Below are 18136 nucleotides of genomic sequence, written 5' to 3'. Positions count from 1 at the left end.
CCATGTACCGTAGCCAGAACTCCTCATCTGCCATGTCAGAAATATATATTTCAATCAAATCACATCCTTTTCTTCTAAACTCAAGAAAACATAGGCCCTATCTGCTTCATGTTTCCCAAGGGAACAGCCCCTTCATAATAGTGGTAGAATTGGTGAAGATGTGACCAATGGTGGAACCTTGTTAAAGGTGGTGGAAATTGTGAAAGCCAGTCCATTGAATGCGAAGTTGGTGTGGGAGAAAAGTGTGGATTAGGGGTAGCCTATCCTTGCTCTGGCATGGAGGAGAGTAGATGAGAACAGAAGTATGAGAAATAGGTGAAACACAGTCCAGGGTTCTGTCGGTTATGACAGAGGGCAAGGCACTATCTTGGAAAATGGAATTAATTATTTCCAGGAAGCAGGGTGGAAGGAAGTTATAAAGAGAGGTGGTGCTGTTGGTGAGCTTCTAATGGAAAGTAATCACTAACCTATCTCCTGAGATGGGAACAGAGAAATATAGCAAGAGAAAATTAAGTAAAAATGAGAGTAGGATAGGGACACACAGCAAAAGTACAGTGAATGGTTATTTAGCCAGTAGTCATACAATCAGAATTTTCATGCATCTGGTAAAAATATTTTTTCAGAAAATTTGTTCAAACAGTGAATTTTAAATGTTTTGCTAATTAGCTGCAATATCCTCTTTGAAGATTTGGCACCCGAGGTGATGGTAAGTACGGTCATTCATCTGATTTATTTTTGCTTCATTAATACTTTGCTCTAAAATATATCAGTGTAAATGTTACTTAAAAGGTAAGGAGATGACATATTGTTTGTCGTTAAGTTTATGTATGGTAAATGGGTGTGTGATAAATAGTAATTTTTAAAATCAGTTTTCATGCAAGTGGCATAATCACGACACTGGCAGCCCGTATTCTCCCTGGATGCCGGATGGCGAGATTTCCCAAACTGCCATTTATTTTGAAGGTAATTAACAATCAGTAATAAAAGGTTGCTCAGTCAGTAATATCTTCATTCAGTAAAAAGAAATTGGGAGCAGAAAACTGCAAGATAGAAAACACCGTGGTATCAACCATATAATTTGTTGAATGATGATGGTGGAGGGATAAATATTGACCAAAACACATGGAGATATATTTTCTTTAAAATTCTGCACCAAAATAAATTTGTATCTTCCTGACATGCCAGATGTTGCCTTTATTTGTGTATTATGTGAAAGACTGCACCCTGAATAATGCACTTTGTTTCATCGGTGACGTACTGCTCCATTATCTGCTCAAGGTGTGATGTACAACTTTAACCTCACAGGAAATTCATGAAGAAGGGGCCCAACCCAAAACTTCACCTATCCCTTTTTTCCAGAGTTGCTGCCTGACCCGCTGAGTTACTCCAGCATTTTGTGTCTATCTTTGGTATAAATCAGCATCTGCACTTAATTTTTATTACAGGAATTTCATGTTTTATATCCTTAAAAAACAAGTTGTGCTGTTCTTTGCTATTTTGCATAAGTAGATATTTTATATTCAGGGTAAAATGTTGGGCTTAGACTAGCTATTATTTAAGGATTGCTGTGACATGTGTGATGGTGAAAAATAACCCTGTCAGAAAATAAATTGTACCATTTTCCTGATATCCATAAATAAATTGTAAATATCTACATTTGATTGTGAATGTCTCCATATGTCTATTTTACTATGAATTCCTTGCCTTCATCATTAAACCACCCACTAGTTCACTTGTGCCTAGTCAAATAAAGAAAATCTCCATGTTCTCCTAAGAATTGACAGTGGCTTCACTGTGATATGGCTGGACTATTTTTTGTGCAAAAATAACTTTGTATGTACATACTTTCTTTGGCAGGTCATGGTTATAAGATGTTAGGGAATAGTAGTATCCTGGATGATAATCTAATGAGCACAAGTGAGTCGTTACTTCCTCAAACACCAATAAATAATTCTAGTGCTATCTTGAAAGAAGGATTCACATTAAGCTATGATAGAAATAGCTTTCAGAACGATGGATTTGGAGATGAGGGAGCAGCCTGTATGTTAGGTATGTTTCATGGAATTTTAGACATATTTTAAATGTGTTATTACTTTCATCTGTTTCCTAGTTAGTACTTTGTCATCATTTCTGAAACAAATGCAAAGAAGTAATGTACTAATGACCATTGTGAAACGTGGGGTTATTACTTAATGATCTTGTGAAAATATGACTGAAAACAAACCAACAGCCTATTATATGTCTCATCTACATTTTCCTTATTTAAGAAAAAATATTACTGGAAACAATTCTAGCCTTGATTATTCAGAAGGTTTATTTGTAGTGTCCATGGTTAGCCAGCTATATGGCAGTCTGTTGTAAGCATTGGAATGAGATGGTCGGAAATCATTTCTACAAGAAAACACTTGAATGATTTGTAATTCATTTGTGAGTATGTATTTGACACCTGAGCAACTGGTGAAGAAATCATTGCATTATAGGTTGTTTTTATAAGAATCGGCCTATTTACACATTGCTAAAATGTATATTGATCATTTGTTCAATTACTACTGTGCAGAATCATAACTTATAAATAAGCAAGTCAAAAATGTACATTGAGAACACAGCAAGCATATGATATTTCAATTTCTATGGCAACAAGCAATCTGCTGGAGGAATTTAGTTGGTTGAGTAGTATCTGTGGCTGGAAAGCGTTTAGATTTCTCTATTTGCACCTACATATTTTAAACAGTCATTTATATGAAATATACGGGATAAATATAGCCCCCTCCACACACTACGTTGCACTGCATTGCCCAAGCAATGTATAATGCATTCACATAGATCAAAGGCTATGAATATAAGATGCATATTAGGAAAGCATGTACACCAATAATTGTAATGCTTTTTTCAACATATTAGCAATGTTACAAAATTTTGAGATTTTAAAAATCAAGTCTGCAATTTATCCCATCAGATAAAGCATAACAATAAGTTTAATTTGACACCAAATTCACTTTCATATCTCAAGTATTAAAAAAGTTATGGCCATTTTCATACTCGGAAATTAGCATCTTGTTCCCTATTGATTTTCAATGGACATTACAAAAAAGCTGTGATCTTGGATAGTCAAAAGCCCATTTCTTAAGGAAAGATTAACATTTTTTAATAGCCCACGTGTCCAAAGATTATTCACAAATAATTCACAATATAACATGATTTTTATATCTAATTTACATTAATTTATAGGCCAAATGGAAGGAATTTAGTGTTCAATTGCTGTAAATAAATGCCCATTTAAATCGGCTTTCTAGTGGGTTCATGTGAACGCGCTGGTTTAGAACGTTGACATCGCGCTGGATTAGTGCCCTCAAATGCCGAGAAAAATACTGTGGGATATAAAAAGCCCAAAATGAACTACTCGCTATAGATAACTTTAATTACAGGGTTATATATATGCCCCATTTAATGTAAAAATAAGGTACATACCTTTAATTGTTTGCTTTATAAAACCCTGGGGCTGCGAGAGGTTGCGGAATCAGAGAGTAATTTTAAAACTATTATAACTATATTATCGAGGCCTATAAAACTAATAATACCTTTTGCGACCGGGTCTTGCAGCGATTTTTCGTTAATGATTTACTAGGCTGAACATCTGCGATTAGTACAGCCTAGTAAAAATCGCGTTTTAAACCCGCCCCCTCCAAACAGCGCCAAAATCGCGGACATGGCTGAGGGCAGATTCCCAATGACGATTCAGGTAGGTTTTGTAACATACCTAAATATATAAATACTAGGAAGTATCCTTGGTTTGTATAGCTAAATGGCTATCCAAAAGCAACAGAATAAAATTTGGAGGCAGAGTAAAATGACTATATACACTTATTAGCATTGTTGACTGTTGTTGAATTTGAAGCCAACAGATAATCGTGTTTCAAATTTAGTACGAGTATATGTGCTGTTCATTTTGGATTGATGTATTGCACAAATCCAATAAATTTAGCACCTATGGTAGACAAAGTGGAGGCTGGATATTCTCTTGTCCCAGTTTTAAAAAATACTTTTAGTCGATTGTAATCTATTATTTATGTTTGTAAACACAATTATTTATGTTTTAATAATAAGCATTGTTCAGGTTTCCACAAGAAACCAAAAAAAGTTATTTGAAGAAGGCAGGCAACTGGAAAGAGTTGGAGAAAAGAAAAGCAAGATAGATGGAAAATGTACTGATAGATTTTTATCAGTAAATCAAATTTGTAGAATTAAGATACAATACCGCTGTCTGGTTCATAGTTGTCCTAATCACATTCTATTGCGATATAGCAAAAGATGAAACATGGAAAGATTTAACCTCAATTAAAGAAGCAGAGTTTGATTAGTCACCTATATTTCTGTGGTCTTTGTCTTACATTTTGTCTGATTTGAACCATAATTTGGGAAGCAGAGGTGTATAAATAACCCCATAAGTAAGTTTGTGTATAAATTATAAAGGTTCTTTGTATTTTCAGAGGAGCTTCTCAGTGGCGAAGCTGAAGATGCTTTTGTGGATTTTAAAGATATTAATAATTACAGTAATAAAGACATAGAAAATCAGAAGCTACAAACAGCTCAGGCTGGTATGGAAGTTGTCTTGTGCATTTGTGTTCTCTGTTTATTTTTCTGTAACTTTGAAAGCTAAGTACCAACTCAATCACTGTGCTATCAATGAAACCTTTTCACAAGTTCCTGATTTTGATCGATGAAATCTTTCTTTATAATAACGAGGAGGCCATTCAGCTCCTTGAGCAGTTCTGTTTACTTAGATCTTTGATGATCTGTTCCTTAATTCCATTAACTCTGTTAATACAATTGCCTATTAATAATTCCATAAATCAATTTTATGTAATGTATGAAATTGTGGATTTTAAACAGGTCAAGAGATTTTTATATTCCACTAGACTAAGTGGAACCCGTTGGGTCCCAGTCACACGGGAGGCCTGGTACCTCCCAACGCAACCCATTCCCCAACGCAATATTCCACCACTCACCTGTTCCCCCAACGCAACCCGTTCCCCCAAACCAATATTCCACCACTCAGGGGAGGGGGAGCGGGGTTGTGGGGGGGGGGGGGGGGGATGTGGGGGAGGGGGGTGGGTGAGGGAGAAGGGGGGGGTGGCGAAAGGGAGGGAGCCTTCAGCTTTCGGCCTCACGCAGCAGATCCCAGTCCCACTCCGGCTTCACTAAGGGGCTTCCAGTTCGACTCAGCAGTTTCTCGCTGGTCTTCGCAGAAGCAGTCCGCAGGCTGCTCACTCTCTGCACGCTCTCCACGTGGTGCGCGCTCCCCGCGGGCTGCACACTCTGAGCGGGCTGCTCAACACATTCTGCCCCTTCAGCTTTTTATTCTCGCCGAGTTATTGACAGCGGGTTCCGGAAGGGGCGGTTTTTACGATTTGTAAACCTTCATAACTTTTGTACTATTTCACCGATCGGAACAAAACTTATTTGACTTGCAGCAGAGGAGAATAGTGATTAAGGTGGCGAAAAATCGTAGCGCTATGGGGGATCATTTTTGCACAAATTTAATTACAACGCAGACCGGAAGTGGTCAAGATGAGAGTTTTAGTAATAGTATAGATAGAAGATAGATAGATAGAAGATACAGTAGATATAGCTCACCCATGAATTGTATTTTTGAGCCAGTTGTTGGCAAGCGCATTGGATTGAATACCCACTATGTCAAACATTGTCATTTCTTCTCCATTATCTGTATTTATTGAGATTAATTGTTAGGGAATCATGAGAATTGTACCTGTGATTTTTCTGTTATGTTCCCATTGGCAGCTTTGAACTTAAGCTGCAGAACAACAGGAGATAGCTATTCCCTTTAGAAAAGAAGCCCAACAACAAAACTCATATACAAATATTCTTAATCTTGATTTAAAAGGTGTTTCTCAGTTATTAAAGGCGTGCACAAATATGGAGAAGTAATGCTGGGAATAACTGGCTAAGTCCAATCACTATATAGCTATCTGCTGGAGTTTGTGTCACTAGCGCATTTAAATTAAACTGCCTATTTAGTTCAGTCATGTTTTGTATTTATATTATGTAATAGGAGCAGAAATAGGCCATTCGGCCCATGAAGTCTACTCCGCATTCAATCATGGCTGATCTATCTTTCCCTCCTAACCCCCTTCTCCTGCCTTCACCCCATACGTTTGAATGAGTTCCCCCCTCATTCTTCTAAACTCCAGCGAGTACAGATCCAGTGCTGTCAAATGTTCATCATAGGTTAACCCACTCATTCCTGGGATAATTCTTGTGAACTCCTCTAGACCCGCTCCAGGGCCAGCACATCCCTCCTCAGATATGGTGCTCACAATACTCAAAATGTGGTCTGGCCGGCGCCTCTGCATTACATACCTGTTTTTATATTCTATCCCTGTTGAAATAAATCGTAACATTGCGTTTGCCTTCTTTGCTACCGATTCGACTTGCAGATTAACTTTTTGGGAATCCAGCACCAGCACTCCCAAGTTCCTTTGCACCTCCGATTTCTGGATTCTCTCACCATTTAGAAAATAGTCTATATCTTTATTCCTACTACCAAAATGCATGACTCCACACTTTGCTACATTATATTCCATCTGTTACTTCTCTGCCCACTCTCCCAACCTGTCCAAGTCCTTCTGCAGAGTCCCTGCTTTCTCTGCACTACCAGCCCTTTCACCTATTTTCATATCATCCGCAAACTTGGCCACAATGCCTTCAATCTCCTCATCCTAATCAATATTCAATGGAAAAAGTAGTGGCCGCAGCACTGACTCCTGCAGAACTCCACTAATTCCCCTTTATTGCCATTCTTTGCCTTGTGCTACCACTTTCCAAATGCATATTTTTTTGTTTGGTTGGTCAAAGAATGGTGGGTGGCATTGACAAGGACACGTTACACCTGCTGCTAATCTCCAGGTTTAAGTGAACTAACTTGAATTTGTCCACGGAATTCTATCTAGGCATACTGATATTTTATGATAGAAACAGTTGGTGAATTGTACAATGTTGAAACCTAACCTTCAGCCAAATATTCACAAGAGCAGGATTATTAGTCAGTGTAACAAATATCATCACTGCCTGAGGTAACAATAACAATGCCTATGTTTTAAGACATTTGTCTTATTTGCCTGCAGCTCAGGTTAAAAACTTACATGCAACATTGGCCTCTTGTGGAGACCTAATGATCTTTTTGGGCCAGGGTTATACAATCTGATTTAAACATCAAAATTAGACTTACAGTAATAGCTTCTGAGCACAGATGCAAGGAGTTCCATGCAACTATCCTAATCCTCATTAACTAATCCATTCCTCTTTCTTTCAACGGCACATCTGCTGAAAGCTAAGTGGAATTTGAAGATGTGTTTAAATTATTTTCACATTTGATCATTTTAATAGGTAATTCAGATGTTCCTGGTCCATTACTTCAGGCAGAGAATGCTATAGGTGATCAAACAACTCTTATATCCAATGAAGAGGAATGCTTTGCCTTACAGCCAGTTGATGCCACTGGTTAGTTATACCTCTCTATAAATTTCTTTACTGTTACAACTAATGTTATTCCTGTTATAAAGTGAATTATATTGTTCAAGATTATTGATAAATACAGTGGTCACCTTTCTATATTTTGAATAAATTCCCTGGAATTTAATTCCTTTCTAATTTTTAAAGAAACTTTCAATGATAATTTATTGTCATGTGTACCTAAGTACAGTGACTTTTTTTTGGCATACAATTCAGTGATAATCCTACTGGATAAGCACAAACATACTAAACACAAGGGTACACAAAAATGCTGGAGAAACTCAGCGGGTGCAGCAGCATCTATGGAGCGAAGGAAATAGGCGACGTTTCGGGCCGAAACCGTTCTTCAGACTGATGGGGGGTGGGGGGGAGAAGGAAGGAAAAAGGGAGGAGGAGGAGCCCGAGGGTGGGGGGGATGGGAGGAGACAGCTCGAGGGTTAAGGAAGGGGAGGAGACAGCAAGGGCTAGCAAAACTGGGAGAATTCAACGTTCATGCCATCCGGACGCAAGCAACCCAGGCGGAATATGAGGTGCTGTTCCTCCAATTTCTGGTGTTGCTCACCCTGGCAATGGAGGAGACCCAGGACAGAGGTCGGATTGGGAATGGGAGGGGGAGTTGAAGTGCTGAGCCACCGGGAGTTCAGGTAGGTTATTGCGGACTGAGCGGAGGTGTTCGGCGAAACGATCGCCCAACCTCCGCTTAGTCTCCCCGATGTAAATCAGCTGACATCTAGAGCAGCAGATGCAGTAGATGAGTTTGGAGGAGATACAGGTGAACCTTTGTCGCACCTGGAACGACTGCTTGGATCCTTGAATGGAGTTAAACACAAGGGTAGTCTCGACCAAGAAGAAAACAATTATTTTCCTTTTTGATTTTAAGTACTCAAAATTTACAAACATTTGTGACAGAATTTCTCCCACCATTATTGAATTTTTAGTACAGAATCTAAGTGCATGTCTTGCATTCATGATCACAGGTAATTTGTTTGAAATTGTCTCGGATTTAAGGTTTGATAAGCTGAATTGTATAATGCATGTCTTTAATATTTAGGCTCATAAAATAGTGACCCGGATAATTCCAATAGCATCCTAACCTTGCAGCTTCATGGTCGATGAATAGTTTTGCTTATAGTTTCTCAGTACAACATAATGATAACTTATATTTAGGTAAACAGGCTAAACTGCAAATGAACAGAAAGATGGCAATTCTTTCAGTGGTGAGCCTTTAAGAAATCTTTTTGCTTTTCTTGGCTTGGGTAAAAATACACTAATGATTGAAAACCAGTTGTCGCCAACGCAACCTTTCAAAGAAGCTTGGATTTTGTAGGATTTCAAAACAAAGTCTTACGTGTATTCGTCAAATCCTTTTGCACATTGACTTTAGTATTCAGTGCATTCAATCAATACAAACTCCACTGTGGCTGGTGCTGGGAAATTGAAATTTATACCACATTTGACATAGCGAGCGAGAATAAAGATACAGTAGACCGTTGATACAAATCAGTGAAGTTCAGCCCTGTTATTCAGACTGCTACCAATATTGGTATTATTAATAATAAATTGGTTATGTAAATCATCACAACTCATTGCGAAATCTAAATGGAGTGTAAGGTATACAATATTTTTTAGAGAATTCTGGTTTGAAATGATATGCTTTGTGCAAAATCTTGACATGACCTTAATTCTACTAAAACACTTCAAAGAGATGTTTATCTGTAAATTCAGCACGATAAGTGGTTGCAGGCAGCAAGAACACCTGGAGTTGAGTCTGCTCAGCTATCCAAACTTCTACCAAATTAGTCACCTGTGATCTAAGGATGACTTAAACAGAGATATGTTCTGATGGACATGATTGTAATTTTCAATGAATTGTGACATTGAATATGTTTAATGAGTTGTTCCATATTGTGAAGCGTTGCTATCAAATGATGTGAAGAATTTTATAAGTCTCAGGTAATCTATTACCAAAATAAAGAGTCACACTTTGGTGAAGATAGAAAGTTTCTTCTCTGAGGATTGCGAATCTGAAATTCTTTATCCCAGAGAGCGGTGGAGGCTGAAGCCTTGAATGCATCAGTGCTGAGAAAGAATATTTTTTGATCTATAAAATAATTATGGTTTGTAGGCAGTAGGCAGGGACTTTGAACTAAGCCAGGATCAGATCAGCTTGATCTTACAGGAACCATATGGCTTATCCCATTTGCTTGCATCTGACCCATATTTCTCTACTCCTTTCGCATCTAAGTGCCTGTGGTTTTAAAAGTTGTAATTGTCTCTGGCAGCTCATTACATACACCGTCCTCAATGTGAAATACCTGCCTCTCAGAGCTGCTTTAGATTTCTTCCCTCTCTAATTCTTTGCTCTCTAGTTTTAGACCTCCACCCTAAGAAAAATAATTTCAGTATCCACCCTATCTTGTCTTCATTATTTTACAAACCTCTTTAAGTCACCTCCTTTGGTCCTGTGAGAATAAACCCAGCCTATCCTAATAGGTAACACCCTCCATTTCCGGCAACATTCTAGTAAATCTCTTCTGCACTCTTTCTCACGCTAGCACATCCTTCCTGTAATGTGGGTGTCATAGTGGCACAGCAGTAGAGTTGCTGCCTTACAGCACTAGAGACCCGGGTTTGACCATGACCATGGGTGCTGTCTGTATGGATTTTGTACATTCTCCCTGGGACCGCATGGGTTTTCTCAGGGGCAGTGGTTTCTTCCCACAGTCCAAACTGGCGCAAATTTGTAGGTTAATTGGCTTGTGTAAATTGTAAAGTGTGTAGGATAGAACTAGTGTACAGGCGATCGTTGGTCGGCACGGACTCAGTGGGCCAAAGGGCCTGTTTCCACATTGTATCTCTAAACTAGCCTGTACACAATCTTCCAATTGTGACCTGACCGTTGTATAGTACAGCTGCAACATGATTTCCCAATTGCTATACATAATGTTTTGGCCTTTGAAAGCAAGGATATTGAATCTCAGGAATTTGGAAGTAATTGTTTTACCTGTAGTGCTTTCACTAAAACCAAGACAAATAACTGATGCAAACTGCAAAGTAACTATTATTTATAGTGCTTCTGAGCATAGTAAGCATCTCTTTATATATTTTAAATGAACAAATGAGCAAAGAGTAGCCAGAAGCCAGAGGATTGGGAAACGTTCATAGGACAACAGAAGGAAACAAAACGGGCAGAAAGGGTGAAGTACGAGGGGAAGCTGGCCAGGAATGTAAAGAAGAACAGTAAAAGCTTCTTTAGATATGTTAAGGGAAAAAGAATAGCAGTCAAATGTGGGTCCCTTGAAGGCAGACACGGGTGAAATTATTATGGGGAACAAGGAAATAGCAGAAGAGTTGAACAGGTACTTCGGATCTGTCTTCACAAAGTAAGACACAAACAATCTCCCAGAAGTACTGGAGGACAGAGGATCTAAGGGGGTAGAGGAACTGAAATAAATTTTCATTAGGCGAGAAATAGTATTGGGTAGGCTAATGGGACTGAAGGATGATAATTCCCCTGGGCCTGATGGTCTGCATCCCAGGGTCCTCAGGGAGGTGGCTCTAGAAATAGTGGAAGCATTGGTGATCATTTTCCAATGTTCAATAGATTCAGGATCAGTTCCTGTGAATTGGAGGATAGCTAATGTTATCCCATTTTTCAAGAAAGGAACAAGAGAGAAAACGGGGAATTACAGACCAGCTAGCCTGACTTCGGTGGTGGGAAAGATGCTGGAGTCAATTATTAAAGAGGTAATAATGGGGCATTTAGATAGCAGTAAAACGATTAGTCCAAGTCAGCATGGATTTATGAAAGGAAAATCATGCTTGACTAATCTTCTGGAATTTTTTGAGGATGTGACCCAAGTAAAATGGATGAAGGGGAGCCAGTGGATGTAGTGTATCTAAACTTTCAGAAAGCCTTTGATAAGGTCCCGCACGGGAGACTGGTGACTAAAATTAGAGCACATGGTATTTTCACCCAGAGAGTTGTGAATTTGTGGAATTCCCTGTCACAAAGGGCAGTGGAGGCCAAATCACTGGATGGATTTAAAAGAGAGTTAGATAGAGCTCTAGGGGCTGGTGGAATCAAGGCATATGGGGAGAAGGCAGGCACGGGTTATTGATTGGGGACGATCAGCCATGATCACAATGAATGGCAGTGCTGGCTCGAAGGGGCGAATGGCCTCCTGCACCTATTTTCTATGTTTCTCTTTAAGAATGTTAATCTCGCAGTGAGAATGTGATTTTAGTCTGACTGTCCTTTCAATGGTAGTTGTTTTTTGTGGCATAGTGTCAAAAGGGTTGTATGAAAATCATACTCATGTATCTTGATAATATTCTTGTTAGTTTTTTCAGAAAGAAAACGAGGCAAAAGGAGGAGGAAGCTTATTGTGGATTGTATTAAGGAACTTGATAGTAATACAATTCGTGATCAGATTGAGGATGTTTCAGATATAATCACAACAATAGAACTGGCTCCACCAACCAAGAAGTTAATGAAATGGAAAGAGACAGGTGGAGTTGAAAAACTCAACTCACTGCCTGCCCAACACCTAATAAATTACAGATTGTTAAAGGTAAATCACTTTTCACGTGGTTAGTGCTGCTGAAACTTGAGTAAGGTTCCAAGTTTGAAAAAATTGTTTCGCATTTCCTTGTTAATCAAAACCTTTTTTTATCAAAATGTAAGCATTTCACCTTCTATCCAAAAACAAATTCTGAATATTGTAAATGTCCAAATACTCCGGATCAGAAAAATATTGAAATGATTTAGCTTTATTAAAGTTTGATTTGCAGAGTACTAAGTTGAAAATCTAGCAAAATAATACAATAACTACCACATGGTCTAAGAAATGGATGGTGCCAGAGCTTCCTGATAATATAGAAAAAAGGTGCAGGAGGAGACCATTTGGCCCTTCGAGCCAAATTCGAGCCTTCATTGTGATCATGGCTGGCCATCCACAATCAGTAACCCGTGCCTGCCTTCTCCCCATATCCCTTGATTCCGCTAGCCCCTAGAGTTCTATATCAAACTCTCTTTTAAATTCATCCAGTGAATTGGCCTCTACTGCCCTCTGTGGCAGCAAATTCCACAAATTCACAACTATCTGAGTGAAATTCTTTTTCTCATTTCAGTTTTAAATGGTCTCCCCTTTCTTTTTAGACTGTGGCCCCTGGTTCTGGACTCCCCCAACATTTGGAACATTGTTCCTGCATCTAGCCTGTCCAGTCCTTTTATAACTGTACACGTTTCTATAAGATTTCCTCTCATCTTTCTAAATTCCAGTGAATACTAGCCCAGTCTTTCCAATCTTTCCTCATATGACAGTCCTGCCATCCCGGGGATTAACCTTGTGAACCTACGCTGCGCTGCCTCAATACCAAGGATGTCCTTCCTCAAATTAGGGTGGCATTTATTTATTTGACGTGACAGTATTTTTTTTAATGCAGGCAAACCCCTATCCGGGATCGGGACCGTTCCTAGAAAACAGTCCACAATGCAGAGCCACATCTGTATGTGTGTCCAGAAATGCGAGTAGAAAATAATGCTTGTGGTGGTATTGTGCTACAAGCACTTGTAGTTTTTAGACCTACCACATCAAATTTCAGTGCAACATAGACACACACCTGGAATTTCCTGGTGAAATTTCCGGAGTGAAAGGAAATGTCAGGATAATGGTTATCACTATATTTCCAATCAAGTAGTACTGAAGGAAAAGCATGATGCATTTGAATTTCCAGGCAGCTGTTCATTCTTATGGCCAAGAGATACAGACTTTATTTTGCAGATTCAATTAATTCAATAAATTAGGAACAAAAAATAAACTCGTTATTTGCTCCAAATTCCAGCATCTGCAGTTTTGTGTCTCTGTAAATTAGGAATTCCATCAGTATAAATTGATAATGGCGAGAGCAGGAGTCAAATTTTCTAGTGTTTATTACTATCGTAACAATAACAAACCTTGTTAGAATTGGGAAACACTGATGTCTTTTACTGTACTTTACAAAGAAAATGTGAATCTAAATCTAACAGATAAATAGATAGCAACTAATCAACAAAGAGGAAACATCCAAAATCTACCTAAGAATAAAATACAATGTAATCTAATGTAAGGTAATCTAATATGATTAACATTCGGGGCAGATAGTCTTTTTTTCCAGAGTAGAGTGAAATAAAAGGCATAGCTTTGAGGTTAGAGGGGCAAAGTTTAGAGGAGATGTGAGAAGCAGGTTTTATGCAGAGAATGGTAGATGCCTGTAACACATTGCCGGGGAGGTAGAAGCAGATAATATAGTAATGTTTAAAACGCATTTAGCCAGACACATGAACATGCAGGGAATGGAGTGATATAGATCATGTGCAGGCAGATGGGGGTAATTTAAATTACATCATGGTTGGTGCAGACATCGTGGGCAAAAGGGCCAATTCCTGTGCTATGCAATTACTGTTCTATTTTGTAAAATGGTTCACAAGCAGGAAACAATTATTCCAGTTAGTACAATCAAGTTCTCTCCACATTGAGAGAAGGTTTTGCCAATTAGCCTCAAGTAGCAAAACAATGTCTTGAGGTAAGAAACCTCAGTTGAAGCCACCATCACATTTTTGCAAAGTTCTAGATCTGCAATAAGATGCAAATCCAAGGTCAGTATGGAAATGGGAAAAGGAGTTAAAACCGGAAGATCCAGCAGACCTTTACAGACTTGTATAGGCCTTGCTGAACACTTGCGCTCGCTTCATCAAGGTTTACGGGATCTCCCGGTTGCTGTCCATTTTAGCTCCTCTTCCCACTCCCATACGGACCTTTCTGTCCCGGAAGTGCCAAAGTGAAGCCACACTCAAACTGGAGGAAAAGCACCTCGTATTCTGCTTGGCTAGCTTACAATCCAACGGTATGAACATTGAATTTTCCAATTTTAGGTAACCAACCAAACTCCCTCCCCTGAGGCCCACCTGGTCTCACATGCATTTCTCCCCTTTCACCTACATTGCTTCCTATGACTTCACAATTCGCAACTCTTCTATCCTAATCTCACAGCTTTTGCCTGACCTGAGTTATTCCAGCACTTCATCTTTTTTTTTAAGGAAAACTATATGTTGCATCTTCATTTAGGGCAATTCTTCCCAGAAATACATCAAAGTACTCAGATGGTCACAACTGTCTTTATGTTAGAATGGGAGAGTATGCCAACAATTAATTAGTTTTGCAAACTAAACTACTTCAGATTGTCTTTTCTTTAGTAAATATATGCATGAGATGATATGCAACTCGATAAAGCCCAGCAGAACTCCTTCCAAACTTAATGTACCAGCAAATTACTTCTCTCTGCTGATCATGTTCCTTATGTCCATTTTCTCCAGTATCATTTAACCATTATCTAATTATTTTCTCATTATGTTGTGGCTGTGGTATTTCTTTCATTACAATAATGACAACCACTGCAAAGTACTTCAGACGTCATGAAAGCTGCTTGGTAAGTGAATGCCTGCTTTCTCTTAAAATTGAAAGGCAGAATTGGCCTCAGAAAATTCAACAAAATACTTATCAAATCACTTTTGGTTTCCCTCGGTTAAAGGGCGGTATAATTCCAATTTTCTTGCTTTTATAACTTTCAGAAATTATTGCTTCTTCCCAACATTGTTTGAAAACTACAAACACCAACTAAACTACAAACTGTCTTGATTGCACTAGGGACTTAGGGCTTCAGTTATCAATGGTATTGGTTTATTTAAACAATGAATTTACTTTTGTGTATTGTGTTATCTATGAGTATTAATTTGTTATGCTGTCGCAAGTAAGAATATCATTGTTCTGTTTTTGGTATATATGACAATTAAACACTTTTGACTTGAATATCGCCGGGTTTAAAATTGCATTGTTGGAAATTAATTTGTGCAACAACCAAAGCATCCATTGCAAACTTTATTGCATACTTAATTACAAATTATTTTGTTCATCAGTTGTTCAGACAATGTCTTAGGAAAAATTTACATTGGGAAAAAATTAATGAGAGTGATGCGCTGGAGAGAAGATGGGATATTGAACAAATGAGAAGTGAGGGACATAATGTAATCGGTAAGTAATTTAAAGTTTTGCAGATTACAAATAGATTTGTTTTCTAATAGTTCATTGTTGAGAACTGAAGAATCTGCAGGAAATATTACAATCTTTAACTTGAGGTGGGATATGCTTTATATTTACATGAGTCCCATGGAAGGAATGAACAGACAACATTTTGGGTCAGGATCCTTCTACTCTTCCTCAGACTAATTGTAGTAAGGGGGGTGGGGTGGGGTGGCAAGGGTGGGTGGAGAAAATTGGAAAAGAGGTGGGGGCAGAACAAAGCTTGGGGAAGGAATGGGGGATCTGCATGAGTTCTTTTGTCATAAGGCTGGGTTTATTTTTAGAATATACTGTATACAGGGAAAAATGCAGATTTTCTGCCATTATAATAAAATCTCTTCTCTGGCAGATGCAGACTTGACAGGTGCAGTTTAATCAATATATTGTTCTAATCAAGAATTATATTTCACGTAGTACAAGCAATATGATTATATGGCAACCAAAAAGGAATACCACTAAAAAAGGAACAAAGTGCTGGAGTAACTCAGTGGGTTAGGCAGCATCCCTGGAGAACGTGGACAGGTGACTTTTGGGGCCGGGACCTTCTTCCTATGAAAAAGAAAAAGATCCGGAACTGAGGAAGAGTACGAGCGAGAGAGCCTCCCTTTGTAAATCACGTAATTAGTGTTGACACCAGTGGGAATTTTACCACATCAAACTGAAGAAGCATATATTCTGCTTAACACCTTCTTGCGAATCCTACCAAGAGACACACCCTTCAAGCCAGCAGCAGTCTTTTTTGGAACCATCAATAGCATTTAAAACCTTATCTGCTGTCAAATCGTAGAAAATAATTTACTATTAGCCAAGTTGGTGCTGAATTAATCCAGGAAGGTGGAGAATATTTCATCGCACTCTTGAATGCAATGAAATATTCGCATGATGGGTTTTTAATCTGAACCTTCAGCGTTATATGTACTTCTAGCTATACAGTTTATTAACAAAACCATTAACCTCCCCCATGGCTCTCAATATTGTTATGATATAACAGCATAAAAGAAGATTTTTCGGTTGAGTGGTGCAGCGGTAGAGTTGCTGCCTTACAACGCCAGAGACCTGGGTTCGATCCTGACTACGGGTGCTGTCTGTACGGAATTTATACAATCTCCCTGTGTCCTGCGTGAGTTTTCTCCGGGTGCTCTGGTTTCTTCCCACACTCCAAAGCCATACAGGTTTGTAGGCTATTTGGCTTGGTAAAATTGTAAATTATCCCCAGTATGTGTTGGATGGTGTTAGTGTGCGAGGATTGTTGGTTTGTGCTGAAGGTTTCTGTGCTGTATCTCTAAACAAAACTAAACTAAATGCATGATAATGTAAAATTTTGAATTGATTTATATATTCCAAAAAATGGTCTGTCCAAGCATGTTCTGTTTTAAAGCATCCTGTGTCCAAGAGTCAAGAGAGTTTTATTGTCATGTGTCCCAGATAAGACAATGAAAATCAGCACCACAGAATATGTAAACATACAGAACAGGAGATAAAAGTTCAGTGTGTCTTTATACCATCGGCCATATATATACACAATAAATAAGCAGATAAAGTGCAATAGTAATAGTAGACTGTTATTGTTCAGAGCTTGTTTGATGTTGTGTTTAATAGCCTGATGGCTGTGGGGAAGAGCTGTTCCTGAACCTGGATGTTCCAGATTTCAAGCTTCTTCCCGATGTCATGGGAGAGATAAGTGTGTGGCCGGGATGGTGTGGGTCTTTTATGATGTTGGCAGCCTTTTTGAAGCAGTGACTGCGATAGATCCCTTCGATGGTGGGGAATTCAGAGCCGATGATGGACTGGGCAGTGGTCACAACTTTCTGCATTTTTTTCCGTTCCTGGAAGTTCAAGCTGCCGAACGAGGCCACAATGCAGCCGGTCGGTATGCTCTGTACTGTGCACCTGTAGAAGTTCGAGGGAGTCCTCCTTGACATACCGACTCTCCTAATCTTCTCAGGAAGAAGAGGCGCTGATGTGCCTTCTTTATAATTGCATCAGTGTGCTGGGACCAGGAAAGACTCCGAAAAAATGTACGCCCAGGAATTTGAAGTTTTTGTCCCTTTCCACCATTGTCCCGTTGATATAAACGGGATTGTGGGTCCCTATCCTACCCCTTCCAAAGTCCACAATCAGTTCCTTGGTTTTGCTGGAGTTGAGAACCAGGTTGTTGTACTGGCACCATTTGGTCAATCGGTCGATCTCACTTCTATACTCTGACTCCTTACCATCAATGATTCGTCCCACAACAGTGGTGTCGTCAGCGAACTTGATGATGGAGTTCGCATTATGTCTGGCTACACAGTCATGAGTATAGAGTGAGTACAGCAGGGGGCTGAGCATGCAGCCTTGAGGTGCTCCCGTGCAGATTGTTATCGAGGATGACATGTTTCCATCAATACGGACAGACTGTGGTCTGTGGATGAGGAAGTTGAGGATCCAATTGTTGAGGGATACGCAGAGACCCAGATCCGTGAGCTTGGTAACCAGCTTTTTTTTAA

The 18136-nt window shown here is 39.1% G+C and overlaps 1 protein-coding gene across 2 annotated transcripts in view; it reads left to right on the top strand.

The window, feature by feature from the left end:
* LOC129707341 (double-strand-break repair protein rad21 homolog) overlaps positions 1-18136 on the top strand; it is a 48156-nt gene that overhangs the window by 10692 nt on the left and 19328 nt on the right. For both annotated transcript variants that reach the window (XM_055652305.1, XM_055652304.1), the window contains exons 5-9: positions 1858-2049; positions 4488-4595; positions 7405-7518; positions 11875-12104; positions 15488-15602. In XM_055652305.1, the coding sequence (XP_055508280.1) occupies positions 1858-2049; positions 4488-4595; positions 7405-7518; positions 11875-12104; positions 15488-15602 (759 nt within the window). The remainder of the gene's footprint in view (positions 1-1857; positions 2050-4487; positions 4596-7404; positions 7519-11874; positions 12105-15487; positions 15603-18136) is intronic.

The sequence above is a fragment of the Leucoraja erinacea genome, chromosome 21, assembly GCF_028641065.1.
Source record: "Leucoraja erinacea ecotype New England chromosome 21, Leri_hhj_1, whole genome shotgun sequence".
Taxonomy (NCBI): Eukaryota; Metazoa; Chordata; class Chondrichthyes; order Rajiformes; family Rajidae; genus Leucoraja; species Leucoraja erinaceus.
This window is presented reverse-complemented; position numbering and strand designations above follow the sequence as displayed.